General features: G+C 33.4%; 2 protein-coding genes and 1 long non-coding RNA gene across 10 annotated transcripts; 2 read left to right on the top strand and 1 right to left on the bottom strand.

Moving 5' to 3' along the window:
- Positions 1 to 4,282: 4,282 nt before the first annotated feature.
- Positions 4,283 to 10,371, top strand: LOC145047570 (P-loop containing nucleoside triphosphate hydrolases superfamily protein). Of its 2 annotated transcripts, none has more exons than XM_078995970.1 (12): positions 4,283 to 5,740; positions 5,845 to 6,019; positions 6,146 to 6,258; positions 6,375 to 6,476; positions 6,587 to 6,656; positions 7,044 to 7,099; positions 8,910 to 8,960; positions 9,102 to 9,206; positions 9,291 to 9,435; positions 9,527 to 9,694; positions 9,861 to 9,953; positions 10,092 to 10,371. In XM_078995970.1, exons 1-12 carry the CDS (start codon positions 4,493 to 4,495, stop codon positions 10,136 to 10,138), a joined length of 2,373 nt encoding a protein of 790 aa, XP_078852096.1. In that variant the 5' UTR covers positions 4,283 to 4,492; the 3' UTR covers positions 10,139 to 10,371. The 2 variants fall into 2 exon arrangements, with proteins under 2 accessions (XP_078852096.1, XP_078852025.1); XM_078995899.1 differs by having other exon boundaries at positions 4,285 to 5,740; positions 9,527 to 9,720.
- Positions 10,372 to 10,561: 190 nt separating this feature from the next.
- Positions 10,562 to 14,482, top strand: LOC145047697 (uncharacterized). 4 transcript variants are annotated; one of them, XR_013682400.1, is made up of 7 exons: positions 10,562 to 10,762; positions 10,863 to 11,641; positions 11,719 to 12,371; positions 12,452 to 12,529; positions 12,618 to 12,681; positions 13,869 to 13,964; positions 14,071 to 14,482. It is a non-coding gene; the product is annotated as an uncharacterized LOC145047697 (long non-coding RNA). The 4 variants fall into 4 exon arrangements; XR_013682392.1 differs by lacking the exon at positions 11,719 to 12,371 and having other exon boundaries at positions 10,580 to 10,762; positions 10,863 to 11,031; positions 11,526 to 11,641; XR_013682366.1 differs by lacking the exon at positions 11,719 to 12,371 and having other exon boundaries at positions 10,571 to 10,762.
- Positions 14,483 to 19,250: 4,768 nt separating this feature from the next.
- On the bottom strand, positions 19,251 to 21,777 carry LOC145047817 (hypersensitive-induced reaction 1 protein-like). 4 transcript variants are annotated; one of them, XM_078996269.1, is made up of 6 exons: positions 21,622 to 21,777; positions 20,790 to 20,982; positions 20,410 to 20,530; positions 20,237 to 20,328; positions 20,052 to 20,148; positions 19,251 to 19,814 (listed from the first exon to the last, which is right to left on the bottom strand). In XM_078996269.1, exons 2-6 carry the CDS (start codon positions 20,976 to 20,978, stop codon positions 19,456 to 19,458), a joined length of 858 nt encoding a protein of 285 aa, XP_078852395.1. In that variant the 5' UTR covers positions 20,979 to 20,982; positions 21,622 to 21,777; the 3' UTR covers positions 19,251 to 19,455. The 4 variants fall into 4 exon arrangements, with proteins under 4 accessions (XP_078852395.1, XP_078852338.1, XP_078852450.1 ...); XM_078996212.1 differs by having other exon boundaries at positions 20,790 to 21,057; positions 21,622 to 21,768; XM_078996324.1 differs by having other exon boundaries at positions 20,790 to 21,042; positions 21,622 to 21,752.
- Between the last annotated feature and the right edge of the window lie 321 nt (positions 21,778 to 22,098).

The raw sequence follows: 22,098 nt of genomic DNA on the forward strand, positions 1-22,098 counted from the left end.
TACAAACATAATTTATTTTGTAAAAAATTAATTATGGAGTCTACGTAACTTACTCTTTGAACACCAATATTCACACAATAAATCCAATTATCCAAGATATTGTTTTCTTCAGTTGTATTAATCAACTTTGTAACCCTTTTGATGTTTCAAATACCCTATTTTTGTGATGATGGTGTGCATTTGCTCAAGAATTAAAGCAAGCGTACATACATATTTGGTGAGAAATGATATTTTCGAACTTCTCAATGCAAAACGTCTCCAAACGAAGACACGTGAACATGGTTAAAGGGTTTTAATGGTCATGTAAGCTTCTACCATGGCCTTGGTTAGCTAACCTGATAAAAGACATCTATGGCAAAAGTTTGTCAATTATTGGGCATTAATGAACATAAAAATGGATTTATATAAAATTGTTAAAAATGACAAATTAATGAATTATAGGCCTTTTTTGTGGGTATCCTTTTTGAAAGTTATTATTTAAAACACCCCAAATATAACTTGGTAAAAATGGGGATGATTTCGTCAAAAGTAGTTGGGTTATTATCATCAAAACCCTACAAACTCTTGCTTGTGGTTTTAAATGGTCTCTGGATTTTTATTTAGAAATTAAATTACCTCTTACTTTTTATGCCTACAATTATTCATACCCAATAAAATATTGACAAATCACCATTCAATTTAATTTTATTTGATATACTCCTAATATAGCCTTAATGAGTTTGTTAAAAAAATATGGAATGATGACACTTGTCATAATTTGATTGTGTAGGAATATTTGTAGGCATAAAAAGGAGGAAGCAAATTTTTTTTTTTGTGCATTTTAAGCCATTGAACTATGAAATTATACACCAAAAAACGATTTTGCAAAAGTTGAAGGGGTCTTCGTATACACAAAGATGATGTGGGCTCAAAAGGCTTATGTGCACTTTGACCACGTGCAAGTTGATGTGGACTCAATCGAAGGGTAATGTGGGCTTTGATCTAAACTTAGCGTAAGAGCGTCTGTAACATCCCAAATTTTACTAGAATCAAATGCAATCATCTCAATCAATGTATCAAAATGTAGAATCATAAAAATCTGCAAGTCGAAGTGTACGGTCAAGCCTTCTCCTTTCCGCGATCATCCGAAGTACCCGAAACACAATAATCCACAACTTTACGCATGAAGCTTAGTGAGACATTTCCAAAATATCCATACAAAACATCATAACAAACAATTATGGGTTATTAACAACCCCCTGGAGATTATCAACAATCCCAATTGTAACACACGGTTCCAGGTAAACACCATTTTAGAATTTCGGCTTTACTTCTTAATATTAAACCCTTCTCATATTGTGAGCACTGAGGTATCATGACGTGAGCTCAGTTGGACGAATCACATATATTTCGATTCTCATAATGTGAGCTCTTGTCGGTCACGACGTGAGACGCGACTGCGAGGAAACCCTAATTTTAGTGATTTTATTTCGTATTTAAAGGAAGTGAGGGTTAGGGTTAGCCCACCCTCAGCCTCCATCACCTCCTTACTTTCCCCTTTTAAACCCTATCACCCATATTTGATCTTGAGCTCATTTGTGGTGATTCTAGCCAAGAAGAAGAAGAGAAAGAGCATCCACTTCATCATTTTTGCATTCAAGTCTCACCATTAATCATCTACACACCTTCTGGACCTTTGTAAGTATCAAAGTTCATTATTTTTTAGTCTATAAGCTTAGATCTAAATTTTTATGCTTTATCCTTCATATATAAGATGATATAGTGTTTAGAATCCATAAAGTTGCCAACTTTATGGATTTGCAATGTCCCTTGGGTAATATAAGTGCTAAATCTATAGTATGGTTGAGTTTTAAGACTCTTGCATGAGCTTCTAAGGCCATTTCTTCCTTTTGTGTCCTAGTTTGCGTTTGGGACATGCATGTCCAAAAAGCCATGATTTTTATGATATTCTGGCGTACATAAGACATTTTGGAAGTTTTGGGTGTTTGTCTAAAAAGGGTTAAAAGCTTAATGCATCTAGTTGTTCAGAACATTTCTCACGACGTGAGCATTCATCGCTCACAACATGAGAATGGGTCACCTCGATTATTTTTGTCTCATTAGGTCACGACGTGACAGCAGGCTGTGAGATTTTAAATATATATTTTAACCTTTAACCATTGACCAAGTTTGACCTAGGGGCATTTTGAGTATTTTTTTTGTTGTAGATTGAGGTTTGGCCACTATTTTTTGGATACGTGACCTGTAGAGTTGGCTTTTGGAGCAACATTTGTTTTTACTATCTTTTCAGACTGTAAGGTGAGTTTTCCTCATTGTACTTGTGGGTCAAAGGCACCAATGCCGGCCTAGTATATTGTGTATTCTGGTTTAGAATGTTGCTATAATGTAGTGATATGTTAAGATATGCATGATTATATCTTTGATGTTATGTGTTTTATTTGTTATACATGTCGACATAGTGTGGTTGGGTTGAGGCTGTATTGCTTTGTGCTGCCAGTCAACAAACCTGGGCAATCCAACCGGGAGGTTGTGGGCCAAAAGGGGTTAATCCAACTAGAAGGTTGTGGATCCATTATGTATTATTTGTACATGTTCTATTGTGTGGTATTTGAGAGAACTCAATAAGCTTTGGCTTACAGTTTAAGTTTATGTTTAAGGTACTTCAGATGATTGAGGAAAAACAAAGGCGTGATTGTACATATCCTTTGGTAACATGTTTTGGAGATATTATGATGCACTGATTTTGGAACATTTGTATTTGGTCTTGGGTTTTATGATACAGGTTGATTGAAAACAATGATTTCTCTTTATTTATAATGAAAAAAAAAACTATTAGGATTTTGGGATGCTACAAGTTGGTATTAGAGCCCTGGTTTGAGAGAATTGGACGAGCATTCATGTGCATCCATACTTAAACTAAGGATCTATAAAAGTTTTCAAAATGTTTTTCAAAATTGTTTTCAAAAGTAAAAGGACAAGATGTGTACGATCAACCGGAGCAATAAAGTACATTCCAAGTTCCCAACATTGTTATTTGATTATAATAAGAATTGCATGCTAGAGATAGACTAGGAATCTTTAGGAATTGCATGATAGAACTGTCTGATGTAAGATACATGGCAGCCTTGGAAAAAACTTATTGTATGATAAATAAAATTGTCATCATTACTATAGTTGCTTCGTGTGTGCATCATAGTTGTACATGACTAAGATTTTATAGCATGAGAATGTTTGATTTAGCCTTATTCTTGTTCCTTGTCTGGTTGTGGGCTTAGGGTAGAATCAAGTATTCGACTGTCTATGGAATCTAGCGTTATTTATGATTAGCCTACACGAGCAGCTGCAAAGTTGGTTTGAAGTTTCAAGAGTGGGTATGGGTTTAACAGGCCAATTGATGAATGATTAGCCACTCTCGAGAGACTAAGTATAGGATGTATGTGTATCCTAGTTGTGAGCTTGTTTTCGGGTAGTTTGTTATGATCTGTTAAGACAAATATGGGTAGGTGTGGAAGGTAGTATAGGCCCGTACTACTGAAAGCCCAACACCCGTATGCATAACAAAAAAGCGTTCATCGTCATTAATATGCTTGCTTTCGTCCACTCAGCCATCTTTCCCAATTGAAAAAGATAATTACTATGTTACATTACACATCAACTAAGGATTAACAAAAGTATTTCTTTCCCTTATCGGGGATCCCTGGGGAAGAGGATCAAGTTGGCCCTTGCGAACAGCTTGGATTCATGGAACAGGATAAGGATTTCACATTCCTTAGCCAGAAAGATATGTGGCCATGAAAGGCGAAGGAATGCTGGAATGCCAACAAACGTCTATTATTGAATTCACCCGACCCGACATGTGGGTGTCTGGATGACTTCATTAATCCACATACAAGTAAAAGTATTAATGACCCACTAACTTGCTATTAATATATTTTTTCTTTGTAAATAAATATATTTCTAAATTTTGTTTGTATTTATCATCTCCATATTAAATAGTGACAAGTGTATTAAAATATTATTAATTTCATTAAATGTGAAACGTATATTTAAATGGATAAAAAATTTAATGACTTATTAACTTGCTATGAATACATTTTTTCTTTGATATATTAAATATCTTTCTATATTTTGTCTTCATTATCATCCTATCCATATTAAATAGTGGAAAATATATTCAAATTTTATTAGATTTATTGAATATGATACGGGATAAAAAAATTTAATAGGAACAATATATAGAAGAAAATAGTTTTTTTAATAGGTCTTGATTGCACAAAAATTAACATAGCGACCAATTAAACCCAAAAACCTAAAAGCAAGACTAATGGTGTTTCTCCCGAATTAATTTGACAAGAGAAGGGCAAGTTTGTGCTCGATTAATGTCATCACAACCTGTTGTCAAATAGGCATCCTTTTGCTCTTCTTCTGTTTCCTGGAACCCAGGGATTTTCATCGTTGCCGGTACCAATTACTCATAATTTTCTGTAAGCTGATGGATCATTCATGGCGTCCTCCGCCTTTGCCACTAGTACCAGGTAACAACGCCAACATCTGCCCAATCTGTTCAACATCTCACTTCCCTTTTTGCCCTCCTCCCCCATTCATCGAAAACCCCAGATTCCATTACTCACAACCACAAAACGATTACTATCATCAACGACCCCGTTTTGATCACCACCATCCATTCCCGAATCATCAGAGTTCGTTAAGTTATAATCATGATTATAATCCTATTAATGGGCATGTAGGTAGACGACCTATGTGGTATGGTAGTAACCCTAGCTTAGATATGAGTCCGTATAATGCCGTCGTCAATCCTCCTATGGTTAATGGAAATTATAGTAATCATCATACGGGTGGTGTTGGCTCTGCTGGTTATGGATATGATGGCTATGATAATGGCGGAATCAAGAGAATGAAAATTGAACCCATTGATAATAACAAGGGTCCTAGAGGATCCTTTATGGGTGGTGAAATTGCAGATACATCAAAGTCCTCATCTGACAATGAGAGAATATTGAAGTTGATTCATGATCATGGCAATGCTGCCAATGGCGGTCTTCCTAAAGTAGGCGCAAATTCAACTTCGGAATCCAATGGTGAAAATGGCAATATATATGCACATGAGAAATTTGGAGAAACTCGTGAAGTTAGGGATGACATCGGATTCAAACGGAAACGGGAGATGAGTGACTTTCCAAGTAGCAGGGAAGATCATGGAGTAGTGTATGCGAAGAATAATGTGCATTTTGATCAAAGACATGAACAAACACAGGATCACCATAGAGGAGCAGCTCCGTATCATTCTGTTTTGCAGAGAAGTGAACTGAATCAGAAATTGCATGATCCAACTACTGGAACTTTACAAGAGAATCATCACAATTTGCAGCGAACAACTCAGATTCAGTTGCCAACACCTCTTTATGTTAATAAACCTAGTTCTTTTGGGACAAACTTTGGTCCAGTGGAGGTTCCTCATGCTTATCGTGGCCAACCTCCTCTTCCTGTTTCCCCTCCACCACCACTACCCATAGACCCACCACGGAATCATTTTTTTGAGCCATTCACTTCACCACCAGTACAAAAGCCCTCTTTGTTTCCTATTGGTGTTAGTTCTTCAGCAGATTCGTTATCTTCATCATCATCATCACGTTCTGCAATTCCTGAACACCAATCATCTACACAAGTTTATTATGCCAATAACGCAGGTCACCATGCTTCAACTCTTTCTTCTGTTGAGGTACGACTAATGAAGTTTTTCTTTTTTATGAAGTCTGTGTTTTCCTATCAGATGTTACTGTGACATTCCTTCCTTTCACTGATAACCAACATTGTGATTCCTAGGAATTTTACACCCGGCAATCTTCATCTGAAAAACATCTGAGAGATGTTCAACTGTTTCCATTGCAGCATATATCTTCAGAGAAGCCAAATGTTATTGATGCTTCTCGCATATTTAAGCAGCCACATCGAGTATCTCGTCCTGATCACTTGGTGATAATCCTACGTGGACTTCCAGGTAGTTTTCTTGATCATAAACAAGTCTTTCAATCATCTCAAGTTTACATCTTTTTATAACTATTATTGTTCGTGTTGATGTCCGCATGAGGCAATTAAGATTCACAGCTTACATCAATGTTTGCAGGTAGTGGAAAGAGCTACTTGGCAAAGGTGCTGCGTGATATTGAGGTTGAAAATGGTGGGGAAGCACCACGCATTCATTCAATGGATGAGTACTTCATGACTGAAGTTGAAAAGGTCTATAGTTGACTTCTTTTCTTTTGTTTCTAGTATATTTTATATATCTCTATACTATATTTAAGAAACTTTAGTGACCCGACATTCTGATTTTAAGTATTGTACCTATTTTATAGGCTGAAGATAGTGAGTTGTCAAAGTCTTCTGGTTCTCTCAGAGGCAAGAGACAAGTAATGAAGACTGTGATGGAGTATTGTTATGAACCTGAAATGGAGGAGGTAATTTTAAGTACTTATCCATATATAAGGACCAGAATTGAAGTTGGTTTGGTACTTTACCTTATTAAAAGAGCTCTATAATTCTAACATTGGTATATATATTTGCATAGGCTTATCGAGCAAGCATGCTGAAGGCATTTAAGAAGACCCTTGATGAGGGGGTTTACTCCTTCATAATTGGTATGGTTATTTGGGACACAAGTTCCAAACATTTAGTATACAAGGGTTTATATTTTGTCTTTATCTTATATCTTGTTATCTGATGTCAATCCTTTAGTATTGCGAGTAGTATTCTTGTTTTCCCCTTTATCCACTTGCTTTTTGTGTTATAAAACTCTATGTGGTTTAGTACTGAAATGCTAGCATTTTAGAAGTCTAGTGCTAATCTTGGTAATGAATGCTGCTTTAAAAAATAAAAAAAAATGGTATTGATCAGACTAGCTTTTGATAGGTAAGAGTGATTGTAGAATAAGTGGCTCAATTACACTAACCAGCGATGCAGTTTGTTTTGTTTTTTGAGCCAATTGACTTATTTGTTGCTGGTATGTCATGTGTGCCTCGTCTTAGTGGATGACCGCAATCTGCGGGTAGCCGATTTTGCTCAGTTTTGGGCAACTGCTAAGGTATACCCTTACCCTCAACTCTCAACTCTCATACTCATACATACCTTCTCTGTAGGGATGCTTTACTATTTGCAGGTTTTAATGATACCATAATGTGTTTAAGTTTCAAGGTATTTGTCTTGATAAGTTATTGGGAAGTATGTGAGGGGATTCATTTTAGATATGCAAACTTGGAAATCGTTTATGAAAATATGTTGATGTTATGGATTCGTTAGAGAGCATCCTATATTTATCTATTTTGTGAAACTTATTGGCAAGCTAGCATTTTATTTTTGGGTTAATTGGAAAAAAAACAACATATTTTTATTTCTTTGTTTTTTTATTTACTCCAATTACAACATTTTACTTTGAGTTTTCTAACCCTATTGTAGCGAAGTCATCCAAATACTAATTAATTTTCACGGTAGTTAAGAAGAAAAAGTTGAAAGTACAATGCTAACGTGAGGTAGAAATTTCAAAATACAAGGTTTTAATAAGAAAAAAATTGGAAGTATAATGCTATAAACAAATAAACAGACGTACATTGTTATTTCTTGCATTTAGCATTTTTATTTTTGACCAAACTTTTAAGCCTGTAATCCATTCAATTTAAGAATTTTAAAGGGGTTTAAATTTGTGAATCAAGTTGCTGTATAGATTTTATATTAATAATTTTATTTTCGAGCAAACTCCTGTATCAGTACCAGCACCTGGGAGGCTGGGACACACATCGACAATTCAAAATAAAATTAGGGTTTGTGCCAAATACAAGCAGAGTAGCTGGAATTGTACTATTTTTGTTTTGAATCGTATAATTATGTCAGGTGTTTCAAGTTTGTTATAGAGGCTTGTTTTCCCCTTGGATAGTTGGATTTATCAACACGTATATCTTTTATTTTCACTACTATCTGAAATATTATTTTGATGATACAGCATTCTTTGTAATTCATACATCTGTGCTTTGACTTTTCTATGGAATTTATCACTTCTGTTCTTTTTTTTGGGGGGAGAGATTTGTCATTTGTGTTGTTATGTTTAATTAGCTGTGTTGTCCTTATTGTTTCCACAAACTAATCATAATAATATACAGATTCTATGTAATGGAGTTGTATTAGACAATAATCATAATAATATTCTCTCAAACTACTTCATGCTATTCTATTGCTTCATCTTCCCTCAGATGCATACATGGAATGTGTAAGCCTTAAGCTTAGCGAGAGCAATTATGGTTTCATAAATATACAGAGTTCGTAAAACATATAAATAGAATGCATGAGTAAACAATTCAATAAGAAATAACAGAATCTGGAGAGTGGAGTCTGATCCTTATTATTATTTATGTTTTGATGGCAATCTGGAATTTTATATAGTTGTATACACAAGCATACTTTGTTGTTACCTATGTAAATGTGGCAACTATCATGCACACTGTATTTGCTCAGCCATGGAATCTTTCTGTAAAGGTGATGACAGCGGGCCTATATACGAAATTGATCTTTTTTTTTTTTTTTTTTTTTTAATTATTTATAAATCAACACTTATACTGTTTTAACATTGCATGCTCCAGTCCACTCTGGAAAGTGACCATTGCACTTGTAAATTGCAAAACAAGACCACTGAATATTACAAATTCTTGCTTTTTGACCAAAAGTTATCCAGGTTCCCTGATTGTTTTGTGACTAAGTGACAAGTTTGGTGGTAAAGATTGCAAGAAATTGCAACATTTACTTTTATTAAGGATCGAGACCATTTGCATTATTTGTGATGTTTGTGACATGAATATTATACATCTATCTGCTGTTATTCATTTGTTTCCTGTTTTTTATTGCAGAGATCTGGTTATGAAGTATACATAGTGGAAGCCTCATACAAGGATCCAGCAGTGAGTTTAAATATGACATAAACAAGCCTTTCTAATTCTGAATACTAAAATATTAAACATAATAAAAACACAAATATGATGATTATTATTATTATAAGGAAGAATGTTTCCCTGAGGGGATCTGTTTGTGATTTGTGATAGGGTTGTGCGGCTAGGAATGTGCATAACTTTAGCCTGGATGATATACAGAAGATGGCTACACAATGGGAAGAAGCTCCATCATTGTACTTGAAAATGGATGTCAAGGTTTGTTTTAACATCTATGGATGGATCATCTAGGACTCAAAAAAAAAAATTATTGAAAAGTTGATTTGATATTATACTTTGCAGTGTTTACTCCATGGAGATGGTTTTGATGAAGGTGGGATTCAAGAGGTGGACATGGATATGGAAGATGAAGATGATGCTATAGATGGTAAAAGTCCACATGAGAATATGAAAGAGCAGGTGGATGATTTAACACCTCATGGTGATGGTATGTATGCATAATTTAATTATTAGTAATTATAATACAAGACATTTGGTTGAAAGGAGACAATAAACATATGGTTTTGTGAGTTGCTTAGATGATGATGATGTGAAGAAGAAGAAGAATGATACACCAGAAGTGAAACATTTGAGTAGAAGTAAATGGTCAAATGATATGGATGGAAATGAGTCCCATGAAGAAGAAGCTACACAAAATGGTGGTGCTCTTTCGGGCTTAATTCAAGCATATGGATATAGTAAGGAAGGTAAATCTGTACGCTGGGGTGATCAGGTGTGTATTTTAATAAATGACGCTTAAAAGATATTTCATAAAATAGAAGCAAATAAATAAATAAATAACTTTTTGCAATTGAATCAAGTGTATCAAGTCAAAAAGAAACCACACCTTTGACTTTTGTTGTTTGTGTTCAGGGTGGAAATGTTGGGTTCTCAATAAGCGCAACAAGAAAAGGAAAAGCAACCACAGCATCATTAGTTATTGGGCCTGGTTCAGGTTACAACTTGGTAAGTTATTGTTGTTGTTCATATGGATCTTGCTGGAGGGTATATTAGACAATTCATTATTAATTGAAACCCTCAAATTTTTTAATTTGGCATTAATAATGTTAATGTAATAAATAAATCAGTTATTGATTGTTGCAGAAATCAAACCCATTATCAGAGGAAGAGTGCATAAAGGGAGGTGTTGAGTCAAAAGGTCAAAATGTATTCCAAGAGCGTATCCGGGCAGAACGTGAATCTTTCAAAGCTGTTTTTGATAAAAGGCGACATCGGATTGGTGGGTTCAACTTCAATGTGGATGAAGAATAAGTAATAGCTTCAATCTTTATGTTTTTGTTGTATCTATCATCTACTAAAATTTTGTAGCTTGTTGGATTTCAAGTTCAAAACTAATAAATATAATTTTATATCTTTTTGTTCACTATTGCAACGAGTGATGCGACTTCTTTTTATCTGGTCCAGATGAAGTGTTTAATGCAAGTAATAGGAATCTACTTTTCTTATTACAAAATTATACTTGGTGTTATTTAAATACAAAGCAATAATTCTTATATATATATATATATATATATATATATATTAAAGATGACCATCTTTAGGAATAGTGCCGGTTTGCCGGTCATTTTATCCCCACACTTGTAGGTAATCGATCCTTCCAGTTTCTTCCTTCCACCGTTCCTTATCCAAACCTTCTGTTCTTTTTCCTCTGCTTCCCGATCCTTCCACTGTCTTTCCTTTACCCTCTGTGAGGGTTTCTCTTTAGAACCAATTGAGCACCGCCATCACGTACTAACCAGTGCACTGTTCCTCCGGTAGGTTTTCTATTCTGATTTCTAGCCTTCTATTCTTTGGCTCCACCTGTTTTTTTTTTTTTTTTTTTTTTTTTTTTTATTTTTTTTTATCGGCCAATAGGGAAGACGAACACAAGACAAAAGTAAGGGAAAAGAGAAATCGGGGGTAAACCACAGTCGGTATGTGAATTCGACACTTCCACCGTCGAAAGAGTGATACATCGTCGGACCAGTCACCAACACATAATTTTTGCATAGCTTCATCACTTCAACCTCACTTCACCCACTCTGTAAGTCGATAAGAATTTGTGCGGTGTCTATGACCCTTCTTGCTTAATCCTTAGCTTTTGGTCTTTGCAAATGAGTATCAGACACCTTACCTCCATCGACACCTCCTTCCACTTTCTCCACTCCGGCACCGGGGCGGATGAGGGTCAGGCCTGTTCTTCCTCAATATCTTGACCACAATCGTCGACCACGAGCCGGTCGACGACGCTGAGCAAAGATTGTTCCTCTTTCCTTTCCTTCTCTTGCTTTGATTCCAAAATTGCACCTTATGATTTTTTCTTTAATTAGTTTTCATCTTTTGTCGTTGTTTACATTATGGATTCTTATTTATTTATTTTATTTGTGGGTATATGTGGATGGTCAATTGAGGAATTAGGGATTTGTGACTGTAATTTTTTCATGGATTTTCTTTCATATTTCTATATCCCAACTGTTGGATTGAATACCTATAAGACTTCACTACATGTTTATCACAAGTATGTTTTGATTTTTGAAGGATTTTTAAGACAGTGATAGGGAGTAGGTTGAAGCCCAAGTTTAGGCTGATTTCAAGTCAGCAACCGTGTTGATTTTAATATGTAGGAGCAATGATGGCTTGCAATTATACAACAGGTACAGCTACTTGATTTTTATCTTTTTGTGATTGCAATTTATCCTTATTTTAAAGGTTAATACTGTGTGCACATCAGGTGTTTGATGAAATGTGTCAAAGAATGTTGGATGTATATTGTGGTGTTGTTTTTTTTTTTTTTTTTTGAATTTTTTTGGTTAATTGATGTCCGGTTATGAATTGTAATGTAATCACCAAGTTGAAGTGGTTAGTAAGATGATAGAGGTAGAGGTTGGTAATTTAAGGATATTGTAAGGTATGTGACATTTCCATCTTTGGTGATTATTTTTTAAACCTTTTTTCCGAGTCAAGATTACTAACTGAGGGTATTATTGTAATATGTGATGCCCCATTTTAAATATTATTTAAGTGTGTATGTAAATACATACAGTTATTAGGCATGAGAATCAGAAGCATGCATTGTGTTCATGTAAACAATAACGTTGGGACTTTGCATCCATAAGATGGATAGGAGTGGGCACCCTGGCTCACGACTCACAACGCACACTGTGAAATTAGATTTTTTTTTTTTTTTTTTCTGTCATTGCTTTATTCCTTCTTTTCCATCTTAAAAGACATAAAAACTCTTACTATCATTCCTCACAACCCATTCAATTTTTTTTGAAATAAATACAAATTAATTAATACCATAAAAACTAATTTACATTCGGCACCAAAGTTTGAGGCTAACAAATGATAGGTTGTTTTGAGATGAGATGAGCAGGAAAAGAGGTATAATTTGGAAGATGATTTATTATTTTCAATTACTTTTACAAAAATAGTTTACCATATTGTTTGTTTGTTATATTCAGGCTGAGCTAATACGCATTGAAGAACATTCTTTGGAGATTGTCCGGATAGTGTGCTCTTTAATTTGTTGATTGTGATTTGTGAGTATTGAGATCATACTGTACACATACTCTACCCCTCCCCCTTCTTTTTTTTATATATATTGTAATCTATTTGTTCATATTTCAGTTTTGCTGCAAGACCAATCTGTCTCTGTACTCAAATATGCCAGAGCGCAGTAAAATGGGACCAAGTATGCATGTTTTTATGTTTAAATCGAATGCAATTTTTTTTTTTGTTAAAATTGACCGATTTTAGCAGTAAAAAAATACACATATTTTTTTTAACATTAACAGTTTTGTGACTAAACTACCCATGTGTACAGTTTCTTTGTTCATATTTAAATTTTGTTGAAAGATCAATCTGCCCCTGCACTCAAATATGCATCAGTGCAGTAAAATGGGACATTGTTTACAGTTCTTTTATGTTCAAATTGAATGCAATTTTTTTTATTAGAACTAACTGATTTTATCAATAATAAATAACTTTTTTTTTTATTATCAATAGTTTGTGACTGAACTGCCCTTATGTAATTTTTTTTGTTCATATTTCAATTTTGTTGAAAGACCAATTTGCCCCTGCACTCAAATATGCCACAGTACAGTAAAATGGGATAGTGTGCAGTTTTTTTATGTTCAAATTAAATGCAATTTTTTTTTTTAAATTGATTGATTTTAGCAATAAAAAAATACATATTCTTTTTATCATTAACAGTTTTGTGACTAAACTACCCTTATATATAGTTTTTTTTTTTTGTTTATATTTCAATTTTGCTAAAAGACCAATCTGCTCCCGTACTCAAATATGTCACAAAGCAGTAAAATAGGATAGATTATGCAGTTTTTTATGTTCAAATCGAATCCTTTTTTTTTTTTTTTTTTCTTTTTTTGGTTAGAATTGACTGATTTTAGCAGTAAAATAAATACATATAATTTTTTTATCGTTAACAGTTTTGTGACTAAACTACCACTATGTACAACTTTTTTGTTCTTATTTCAACTTTGCTGAAAGACCAGTCTGCCCCTGCACTCAAATATGACTCATTGCAGTAAAATGGGACAGTGTTTGGAGTTTTTTTATGTTCAAATTGAATGCAAATTTTTTTTAAATTATTAAAATTGATTGATTTTATCAATAAAAAATTACTTTTTTATCATTAATAGTTTGTGACTGAACTACCCTTATGTAATGTTTTTTTTGTTGATATTTCAATTTTGTTGAAAGACCAATTTGCTCTGCACTCAAATGTGCCACAGTACAGACTTTAGTTTAGTGGATACAAGTTGATTAAATTCAGGGAAATAGGTCAAACTGGTGTAGCAAACTAAATCTTAATAAATATTATTATATTTATAATAATTTTGTTTTTTGGTGTACCAGGTGGGCCCGACAACATGGGATTGGATATATGCTTATGAACATCTTTTGGGGGGGGGCTTGGAACCAGTGGCTTCACAATGCCAACCAATTCAAATGGTAACTAACTTATTTACCTATTATTTAATCTGTCAACATCATCATTCATATCTCACAAATAAACAAACTCATATATTTTTCATTTTTTATAAATAAAATAAAAAAGTAGTGCCTCCGGAAGAATTGTATGCTACACAACTGACACAACTACAAGAAATGGGATTCTTTGACACACGTGAGAATCGTCAAGCACTGACAGCCACCGTAGGTAATGTTCATGCCGCATCTGAGAGTTTATTTGGAATTCTTGGTTATTGTCAGATATGGAATACTGATTAAGTAATTGATGTCTTTTAGTTTATCATTTAAATGTAAGGTTACATTTTAGTGTATGATTTATATGGATGTTTTTTCCTAGAGGAAGAAGAGCAATGTATTTGCAAACTTGCAGGTAAGGCATTACATGCAATTGTTCTTCCTTTCATTGTTTGCAATTGTGTCCGTTTGTATCTTTCTACATTCGTTTTTTTGGTGGAACATCTTTTTTCCATGTGCATTCGTAATACTTTGATTACACATATTTCCTTTTTTTTTGATCGTAATTGTTGAGGTTAGTGATGCAGTTTTTAAGGTGCTTTCTATTTCTGGAGATACACATCTTGGTAGTGAATAGTAACGGAAAAAATTATCGCATCCGAACCTCGCAACGCGGGGGTCCCCACCTAGTTACTATTATAAGTGAACATATTTTTTACAATCTAAAAACTACCAAATTCTTTCTAGTCAAGTGGAACATTTGATTTCATGTTGCAGTTCTTTGGTTAGGAAGTTCCAGAATGTAGAATGGTCTTTGTTGATTTCTAACCTCTTATATTATATGCTAAAAGATTTAGGGCCGTTTGGTTGAATGGAATTAAATGACAAAATAATAGAACAAACATGTTAATGGAATGGACAAGGTAATGGAGTGAACTACTATGATTCCATTTTGATGTTTCATTGTTCTATTGGAGTGAAATGAATTATTAATCAATGTTGTTTGGTATGAATAAAAAGACAAGACAAATGAATATATTTAATTGTTAATGATAAGAATGCCCCTATCCGTAGAATGCATATAATTTACAATCCTTTACAACACTATTCAATAAAAAACTATATTTTTATTGTAATAAATACATAAAGAATACATAAAAAACCGTAATTATTTCAATAACATAAATAAATAAAATAAAAACAATATTATTACAATAACATACTTTAAATGCATATAATTGACAAGAATACTCTTACAACCGATTTTTCGTAAAAGTTGTTCATTGTTTGATGATTTGACAAAAAACATACTTTCTTTTTATAAGTAGTTGGTGGTTGGGTAACATATTGTTGTATGGTGTAATCAAGCATCTAATCATTGGAGTTTTTCTTCGTAATCACCACTCACATTATCGTGGTGACACATGTTTTTGGATTATTAGGTGAGAGAGTCTTCTGCCTAGTTTCTTTGTAGTCTTCCTTCGGATGGGAATAGAATTTTAGACGGTCTTCTTTGTGTGAAGACGTTTCCCACTATGTGGTTACGTGGTAGGCTGGGGGTGGAGGGTGGCGTCGCCTCTGATTCCTCATTGTTGATTGGCTCCACATCACCCATAGATTCGTGCTCCTTAGATTCCATGTCTTCATCTTGCTCCTCCTCAGGGTCCTCTTCCATGTCTTCTTCCAAATCCTACTCAGGATTCTCTTCTGACCCACTACTTTCTGCAGGTAGTGGCATGTCCCGTCCAAGGGAATTGGGTTGTCCTCCATGGGTATGTCGGGAAAATATGGGTCACCAAGTACAAGGGGAATTACAGACTCCTCTGCCGGAGGTTCGATCATCCTCCAAAGTTCATCCATCATAAAAAGAAAAATAACTTTAAGCTTGTTATTATTTTAATTCACATATAAATCATAAAATTTTAGAAATGTGATCATGGTGTTTTGATGTGTGATTATGTAATATGTTTCTTAAATTTCTAAGCTTTTAATTTACCAACTATATTTAGTTGTGGTGTGACCTATGTACTGTAAAACCTAGTTGAGTATCTGATTTAAAGTCTGGAATTTAAGTTATTTTTAGTTATTACATAGATGTTCTCATCACGGTTTCGAGTTTTATACAACTCTGTATTTTGGTGTTGTGATTATGTATTTTATTTATTTTTATAGGTTAAGGAATATCCTAAACCTAAAAGAGTAAACCCTAGACTATAGTTGTGTTTTCCTAGAAAAATAGTTAGTTAGCTCTGATACCAATCTGTCACACCCCGATCGGCGGTGGAAACGTGGAGGTTGCGATGCCAAAGTTGGATCGCAGTTAGCATACACATAATTAATAGTACAAAACTTTAAACAATATTACATACTTCCATTAGTCTAAGTTCAAAAGCCATATCACTTGTAGACTGTGAAAATACGACATTCCATATACTAGTTCAACAAAACATAACTCAAAATAATATAAAGGCGTGAAATATTTTAAAACTAAAAAAATTGAACTCGAGGCCGTTGACACTCGTTTTGAATTCCGTTAAGCATATACAACAACCTATTAAAATAAATAATTTTATACCGAATATGTGTTAATCATACTCACATGTAACAAACTTTTTTATATTTTTGTTCAAATATTTTAAAAATATAAAAAACCAAAATATCAAAACACCATTAAAAATATATCCTAACAAAACATAAAAAAAAAAAAGCTAGACAAGGTATTAAAAAATTTTCAAAAAATGTAAGCGAACAAAATATAAAAAACATTAAAAAAATCTTTTTGAATAAATTTTCAAAAAAAATATAAAATTTAAAAAATATAAATAAATAAAATAAAATGTAAGCGGTAAAATATAAAAAAATTAAACAGTTATATATATATATATATATATATATATATATATATATATATATATATATATATATATATATATATATATATGAAAAAACAAAAATAAAAAACAAGGATAAAATGGTCTTTTTTAATGGATTAAGGATATACAATGCACTTTATTTTAACTAGAGGGATGCATCTTGTCAAAATTTTAAAGTTTAGAATGAAAGTGTGAATCTAACCAAACCATAAGGATCAAAACTTTAATTTACTCTTTTCATTTTTATATATAAAAGATTATATATGTTTTTGTCAAAAAATACATGTATAAATCAAGATTTTCAAAGCCTATTTTTTTGGTTTTTTTATTTTTATCGTTTTCATTTAAAATAATGAACCGTGTGGTTTAACTTCTAGATTCAATATTGTCAAGGGTGCTACCACAACTTTCATTTTTCCAAGTTTATTATAGTTTATCCGAACATGCACTCCGCATCTCCAAACTGGTATTATAGCTAAAGATAAATCCAGTTTATCTCGAGTCAATCACAATTGTACTAAAAGACTTTGATAACTCAGTCACCAACAATTGAAATTTGGCAGGAAATCATGCAAAGACATTGGTCAATCTTTGGAGACTGAATCCAACTCTTTAAACAAATAAAACTAATATTTTTGACTTTTAATTATTTTAAACTTATGGGTGAACCAAGAAAGTTATTTACATCAATAACTTAAAATCAAGTGAATGATCTACCAATTCCAAATATGTGGATGTAATAATACAATCCACGTCTGAAATTTTCTTTGAGTCTCTATTTAAATATGAAAATTTAGCGGATAATTAGTTCTGATGAATTAAAAACATAAGTAGAACGGATGCTATGTCGATTTACATATAATGATTAGTTATCTATCATATTTCTTTCAAATTTTCATCAGGTCAACTTGACTAAAAAGTCTTTAAATTGTTTTATTAGAATTAACAATTTATTGATGAACAACCAACCAATAGTTTCATGAACATTTATCATAGAATTCTTATTTTTTATCTTAAAATATTTGTTCAATTTTAAGGTATAATGTCATAATTAAAACCCTTAAGTTTGTTAGGAATTTACGGTTTTACCCTTTGACAGAATTTAGGTTCATTTATACCGCAAACTTGCAATTTTTCTTGGTTTTACCCTTTTAACAGGTTCAACCGGTCAACCGCATACGTGGCATGCCACGTGTTTGATGAGTGGACACTTCCTGCTGACATGTCAGCCGGAAATAAAAATTGCAAGTTTGCAGTATAAATGAACTTAAATTCTGTCAATAGTAAAACCGAAAATTCCTGATAAACTTAAAGAAACCTGATTATTTCTTTTAAGACGCTCAATTTGAATGTTACAAATCAACCTCAAACTTAGTAACGCGGCATGTATAACAACCATACACTATTTTCTCCATATCTTTAATATAATGGCTCACATCATTATCGTAGGCCATGATCTTTTAAATGGTAATGCGACATTTGTGGGGTATAGACATATCCAAGGCCACAACTTTTATGGTTGACTTTCTATCAACGTCAAAATTAGTCGAAGACATTTTGACTTTAAAAGGTTGAACATCCTTAATAAAATCACAAAGATTCCCATGTTAGTAATTCATTTCTCATATATTAGTTTTCTTCTTTTTGGATTTTAGCATGTTTAAAAAACAAAAATAGCAAAAAAAAAAAAAAAAACGTAAAAATTTATCTTATAGAGTCAAGGAATGGGAGAGAAGGGAAAATGGCAAGGCAACCGAAAAGGAAAAACATGAAAAGAAAGAGAAACATGAGGGCAGTGAGAATGGGGGCCAAGAAAAAGGCACGAAAAAGGCTAAAGATTAGAAGAAAACGAAGAACCGCAACAAGGTTGGTGGTAAGGGTGGAAAGGCGAAGAAGAAAAAGAATCCTCAAGATAAAAAGGATCCAAAAAAGCTAAAAAGTCGAGCCTGAGAGAAATTGATATGAATGATGTCCACCTATGTAATCGTATAGTTAATATTAAAACAAAGTTGCAAACCTTACAAACCACAATATGAAAATGGTAATTTGTATGAATATATGTTGATGTTTGTCCTCATGATATCATGTAACATGTAAATTAGGTACTAATGCTCATAAGGGAACCCATCCACATTGTAATTTAATCTCTCAGCGCCTATAACCTTGTATAAGATGTAGATATGGTAAACAAGTGTCTAAAACCCATTAGATGGCCGACATAACTGCTCAAATCCCATAAAAGCCCAATCTATATTGGAATTGAAACTCCACACCCCAAAACTCGAAACTAGTTTATACAAAGATATACCACCTTGGAACCAACTAACATGAGCATAGCATATTGCTTAAATTACAAATCTACGACTTGGGTTCAACCAAGGGATGTATTAGAACAAATTAATGACACCATGGTCTACTCATTAAACTTCTAGATGAATTCACACAAAAATCTTGCATTTTTATTTCATATTTTCATAAAAAGATGAACCCCATTCCCGAACATCCCAACAAGCAAACCCCACGGCCGATATTATTTTGTTTTTTTCATGGAGACTCAACCAAAACAAACATATAAACTATAGGCAAACGAATGCAAGAAACAAAACCATATACATATACTTGCACGATAAAGTTCCAAATAATTAGGTGGTGGCGGAACCCTGAAGAAGTCCATCACGTATTTGATTAGCGACCTCACGAACCGCACCCGGTCCATGAGGGATAAACACAGCCGATGATTTAGAAGATGCACCAATGTCCTTCATTGTGTCAAAATACTGAGTCACTAAAACCATGTCCATAACATCTTTTGCAGTCGTTCCTGGAACATTCACCGAAAACCCCAACACACTGTCTCTCAAACCATCCACAATCGCCTGCCTTTGACGGGCTATACCCAATCCCGACAAATATTTTGACTCCGCCTCCCCCTCGGCTCTCTTGATTTGAAGAATTTTCTCCGCTTCTGCTTTTTCAGTAGCTGCCATCCTAAATCTTGCAGCTGTAGATAAAGCACTGTATGTCTGAATAAAGTGTTGTCTGGATAAATGATGGTAAAAAAGTATATGACAAATGACGTCACACTTGGAATATTGGATATTGTGAAATTTGTTTTTTGAAATGTAAGGATGAAATGGTTTATTCAGTCTAGAAAAGAAACAGACGTTATGTATACAATATTTTATCGAGATAAACATCATTACACATTCAACAAATATATTATGGTTCAAAAATTTACCTGCGTTGATCTCATTCATTGCTTTCTTTACATGCTCATCTGGTTCTATATCAACAATCAATGTTTGAACTATCTCGTATCCATACGCAGACATAGCCTGCAATCAAGATTCAAGAATCAGGATTCGGATTCATCAATATTAAAATATGAAAAACCGACAATTCTATATATATAAATTAAAAAACCTTTTCAAGTTCTTGCTCAACAGCCTTGGCAATTTCGTTCTTTTGTTCAAAAGTATCATCCAAATTGTGCTTTGGTACAAAAGCTCTTATGACTACAAGTCAAGAACATGCCATATTAAATCAATCACAACAATATAAAAATATATTATCTGAAATTTGATGAAGGTTTGTACCATCAAAAACATAAGCCTGGATTTGGGTCTTTGTGTTGCTGAGTTTATAGAAGGCATCACTTGCCTTATCAGCAAGAGCACGGTATTGTATTGAAGCCACAACATTCACAAAAACATTATCCTGAAAAAAGAAAACAAGGACACTATTTCAGTTACACAAATGGGAACCAACCAAGATCCGAATATATTCCACAAAAAGGTTATTCTTCAAGCAACCACATCATGTGAGATGTAAATAAGGTACACAACAGTGGCCCACTAGATAGCTGACATCAAAACCCAATGCCCACAAGGAAATATAAGTGAAGGCATGAGCATATCAAGATTTTGAATGGTTTTAAAATAAGGGGAATTATGGTATTGAAGAGAGGGAATAAGACCTTCGTTTTGGTCTCACACTTTACATCCAACTGTTGAACTCTAAGAGAAAGATGACCAGCTAGTTGTTTTCCAAATATCCAAGGAACACAATGACATCCAGGCTCCAAAACATCATCAAATTTCCCAAATGATTCCTTGATAGCAACAGTAGATTGGTCTACTTGAACCAAACACAGTAGGTTTCCCATGATCCTACACCAAAGCCACTATAATTAAGAAGACGCCTTTGCAGCCTCTACTGCACAGAAATTTCTACAAACACCTTAGCTGCGAATACAAGGTTTCTCAATTCAAGACCAAAACAAGATTTTAAATGATAACGACTCAAGATTCATCATTTAAACTCATCCAAACACCTAAAACCAAGCCATTAATCTAATGGGAAAATACATAATTGTGGCAAACGAAGATAGTAAAGAAACAAATCAATGAAAACGAATCTTGATGGGGATATATATATATATATATATATATATATATATATATATATATATATATATATATATATATATATATATATATATATACAAACAAACCCGAACGGGTTTTCTTTAATTCAAATTATGTTATCAATTAAGCCCAATAAACAAGTAAATTTCGAAGCAATCACTCCAAGCACATAATATTACATATTTCTAGTAATATTCTTGATAACTTCCAGCAACACAAATCATCAAAGTCAAAAGAACTAATGGCATTAAAACGTTCAGTGACAAGAAAATCAAGAAACCCTTTCGAGAATATCTTTGTTCATATCAAAACAGAAACCCAACATGCTCATGGGTGCAAACATAAATCTATAATTTGTATACATCAAGAAGAAGGTCATACCGGGAGAGAGACGTTGAAAAGATGGAAGGTGGTAGCAGAAGACAGGGAACTGTTACGCGTAACGAACGACAAATTTATAGAAGTAAGATTGAGAGAGATACAAATTTTACAAAGTACAAACAAACATCAGAACATCAGATGCAGCTGGCTTTTTAGTTTTTAGTGGACGAAGAAATCGAAAACTATGTCCACTTGTCCACTTCACTGATATTTTATAAAAGTGGTCCTCGTATTTATTGACTTGTCCAATTCAAGTACACACTTTGATTTCTAGATCAACAACATAAAGTGGCCCTACGTTTCTAATAAATCCCATTTATTTATCCCTAGTCCTTAAATATTGAATTTTTTAGCAACCGAAAACGGCCCACACCAAACAGTCCTCTTGGCAAGATGTACCGTTATAATAATTAAATTAATGGAAAAAAATATGATACCGAAAAAAAAAGTCAATAATTTTATAATTTGTTTTTTTTT

Source organism: Lactuca saligna, chromosome 1 (genome assembly GCF_052625555.1).
Source record: "Lactuca saligna cultivar CGN05327 chromosome 1, ASM5262555v1, whole genome shotgun sequence".
In the NCBI taxonomy this organism is placed as follows: Eukaryota; Viridiplantae; Streptophyta; class Magnoliopsida; order Asterales; family Asteraceae; genus Lactuca; species Lactuca saligna.

Excerpts from the sequence above, each read along its gene's own strand:
- LOC145047817 (XM_078996269.1), bottom strand. The coding sequence starts at position 20,978 with ATGGGAAACCTACTGTGTTTGGTTCAAGTAGACCAATCTACTGTTGCT. Across the intron at positions 20,149-20,236 it reads TTGAGCAAGAACTTGAAAAG|GCTATGTCTGCGTATGGATA; the intron begins GTTTTTTAATTT and ends TCTTGATTGCAG. Across the intron at positions 19,815-20,051 it reads AATGAATGAGATCAACGCAG|CTGCAAGATTTAGGATGGCA; the intron begins GTAAATTTTTGA and ends CTTTATCTACAG.
- LOC145047570 (XM_078995899.1), top strand. The coding sequence starts at position 4,493 with ATGGATCATTCATGGCGTCCTCCGCCTTTGCCACTAGTACCAGGTAAC. Across the intron at positions 9,207-9,290 it reads ACTTGAAAATGGATGTCAAG|TGTTTACTCCATGGAGATGG; the intron begins GTTTGTTTTAAC and ends TATACTTTGCAG. Across the intron at positions 9,954-10,091 it reads CTGGTTCAGGTTACAACTTG|AAATCAAACCCATTATCAGA; the intron begins GTAAGTTATTGT and ends TGATTGTTGCAG.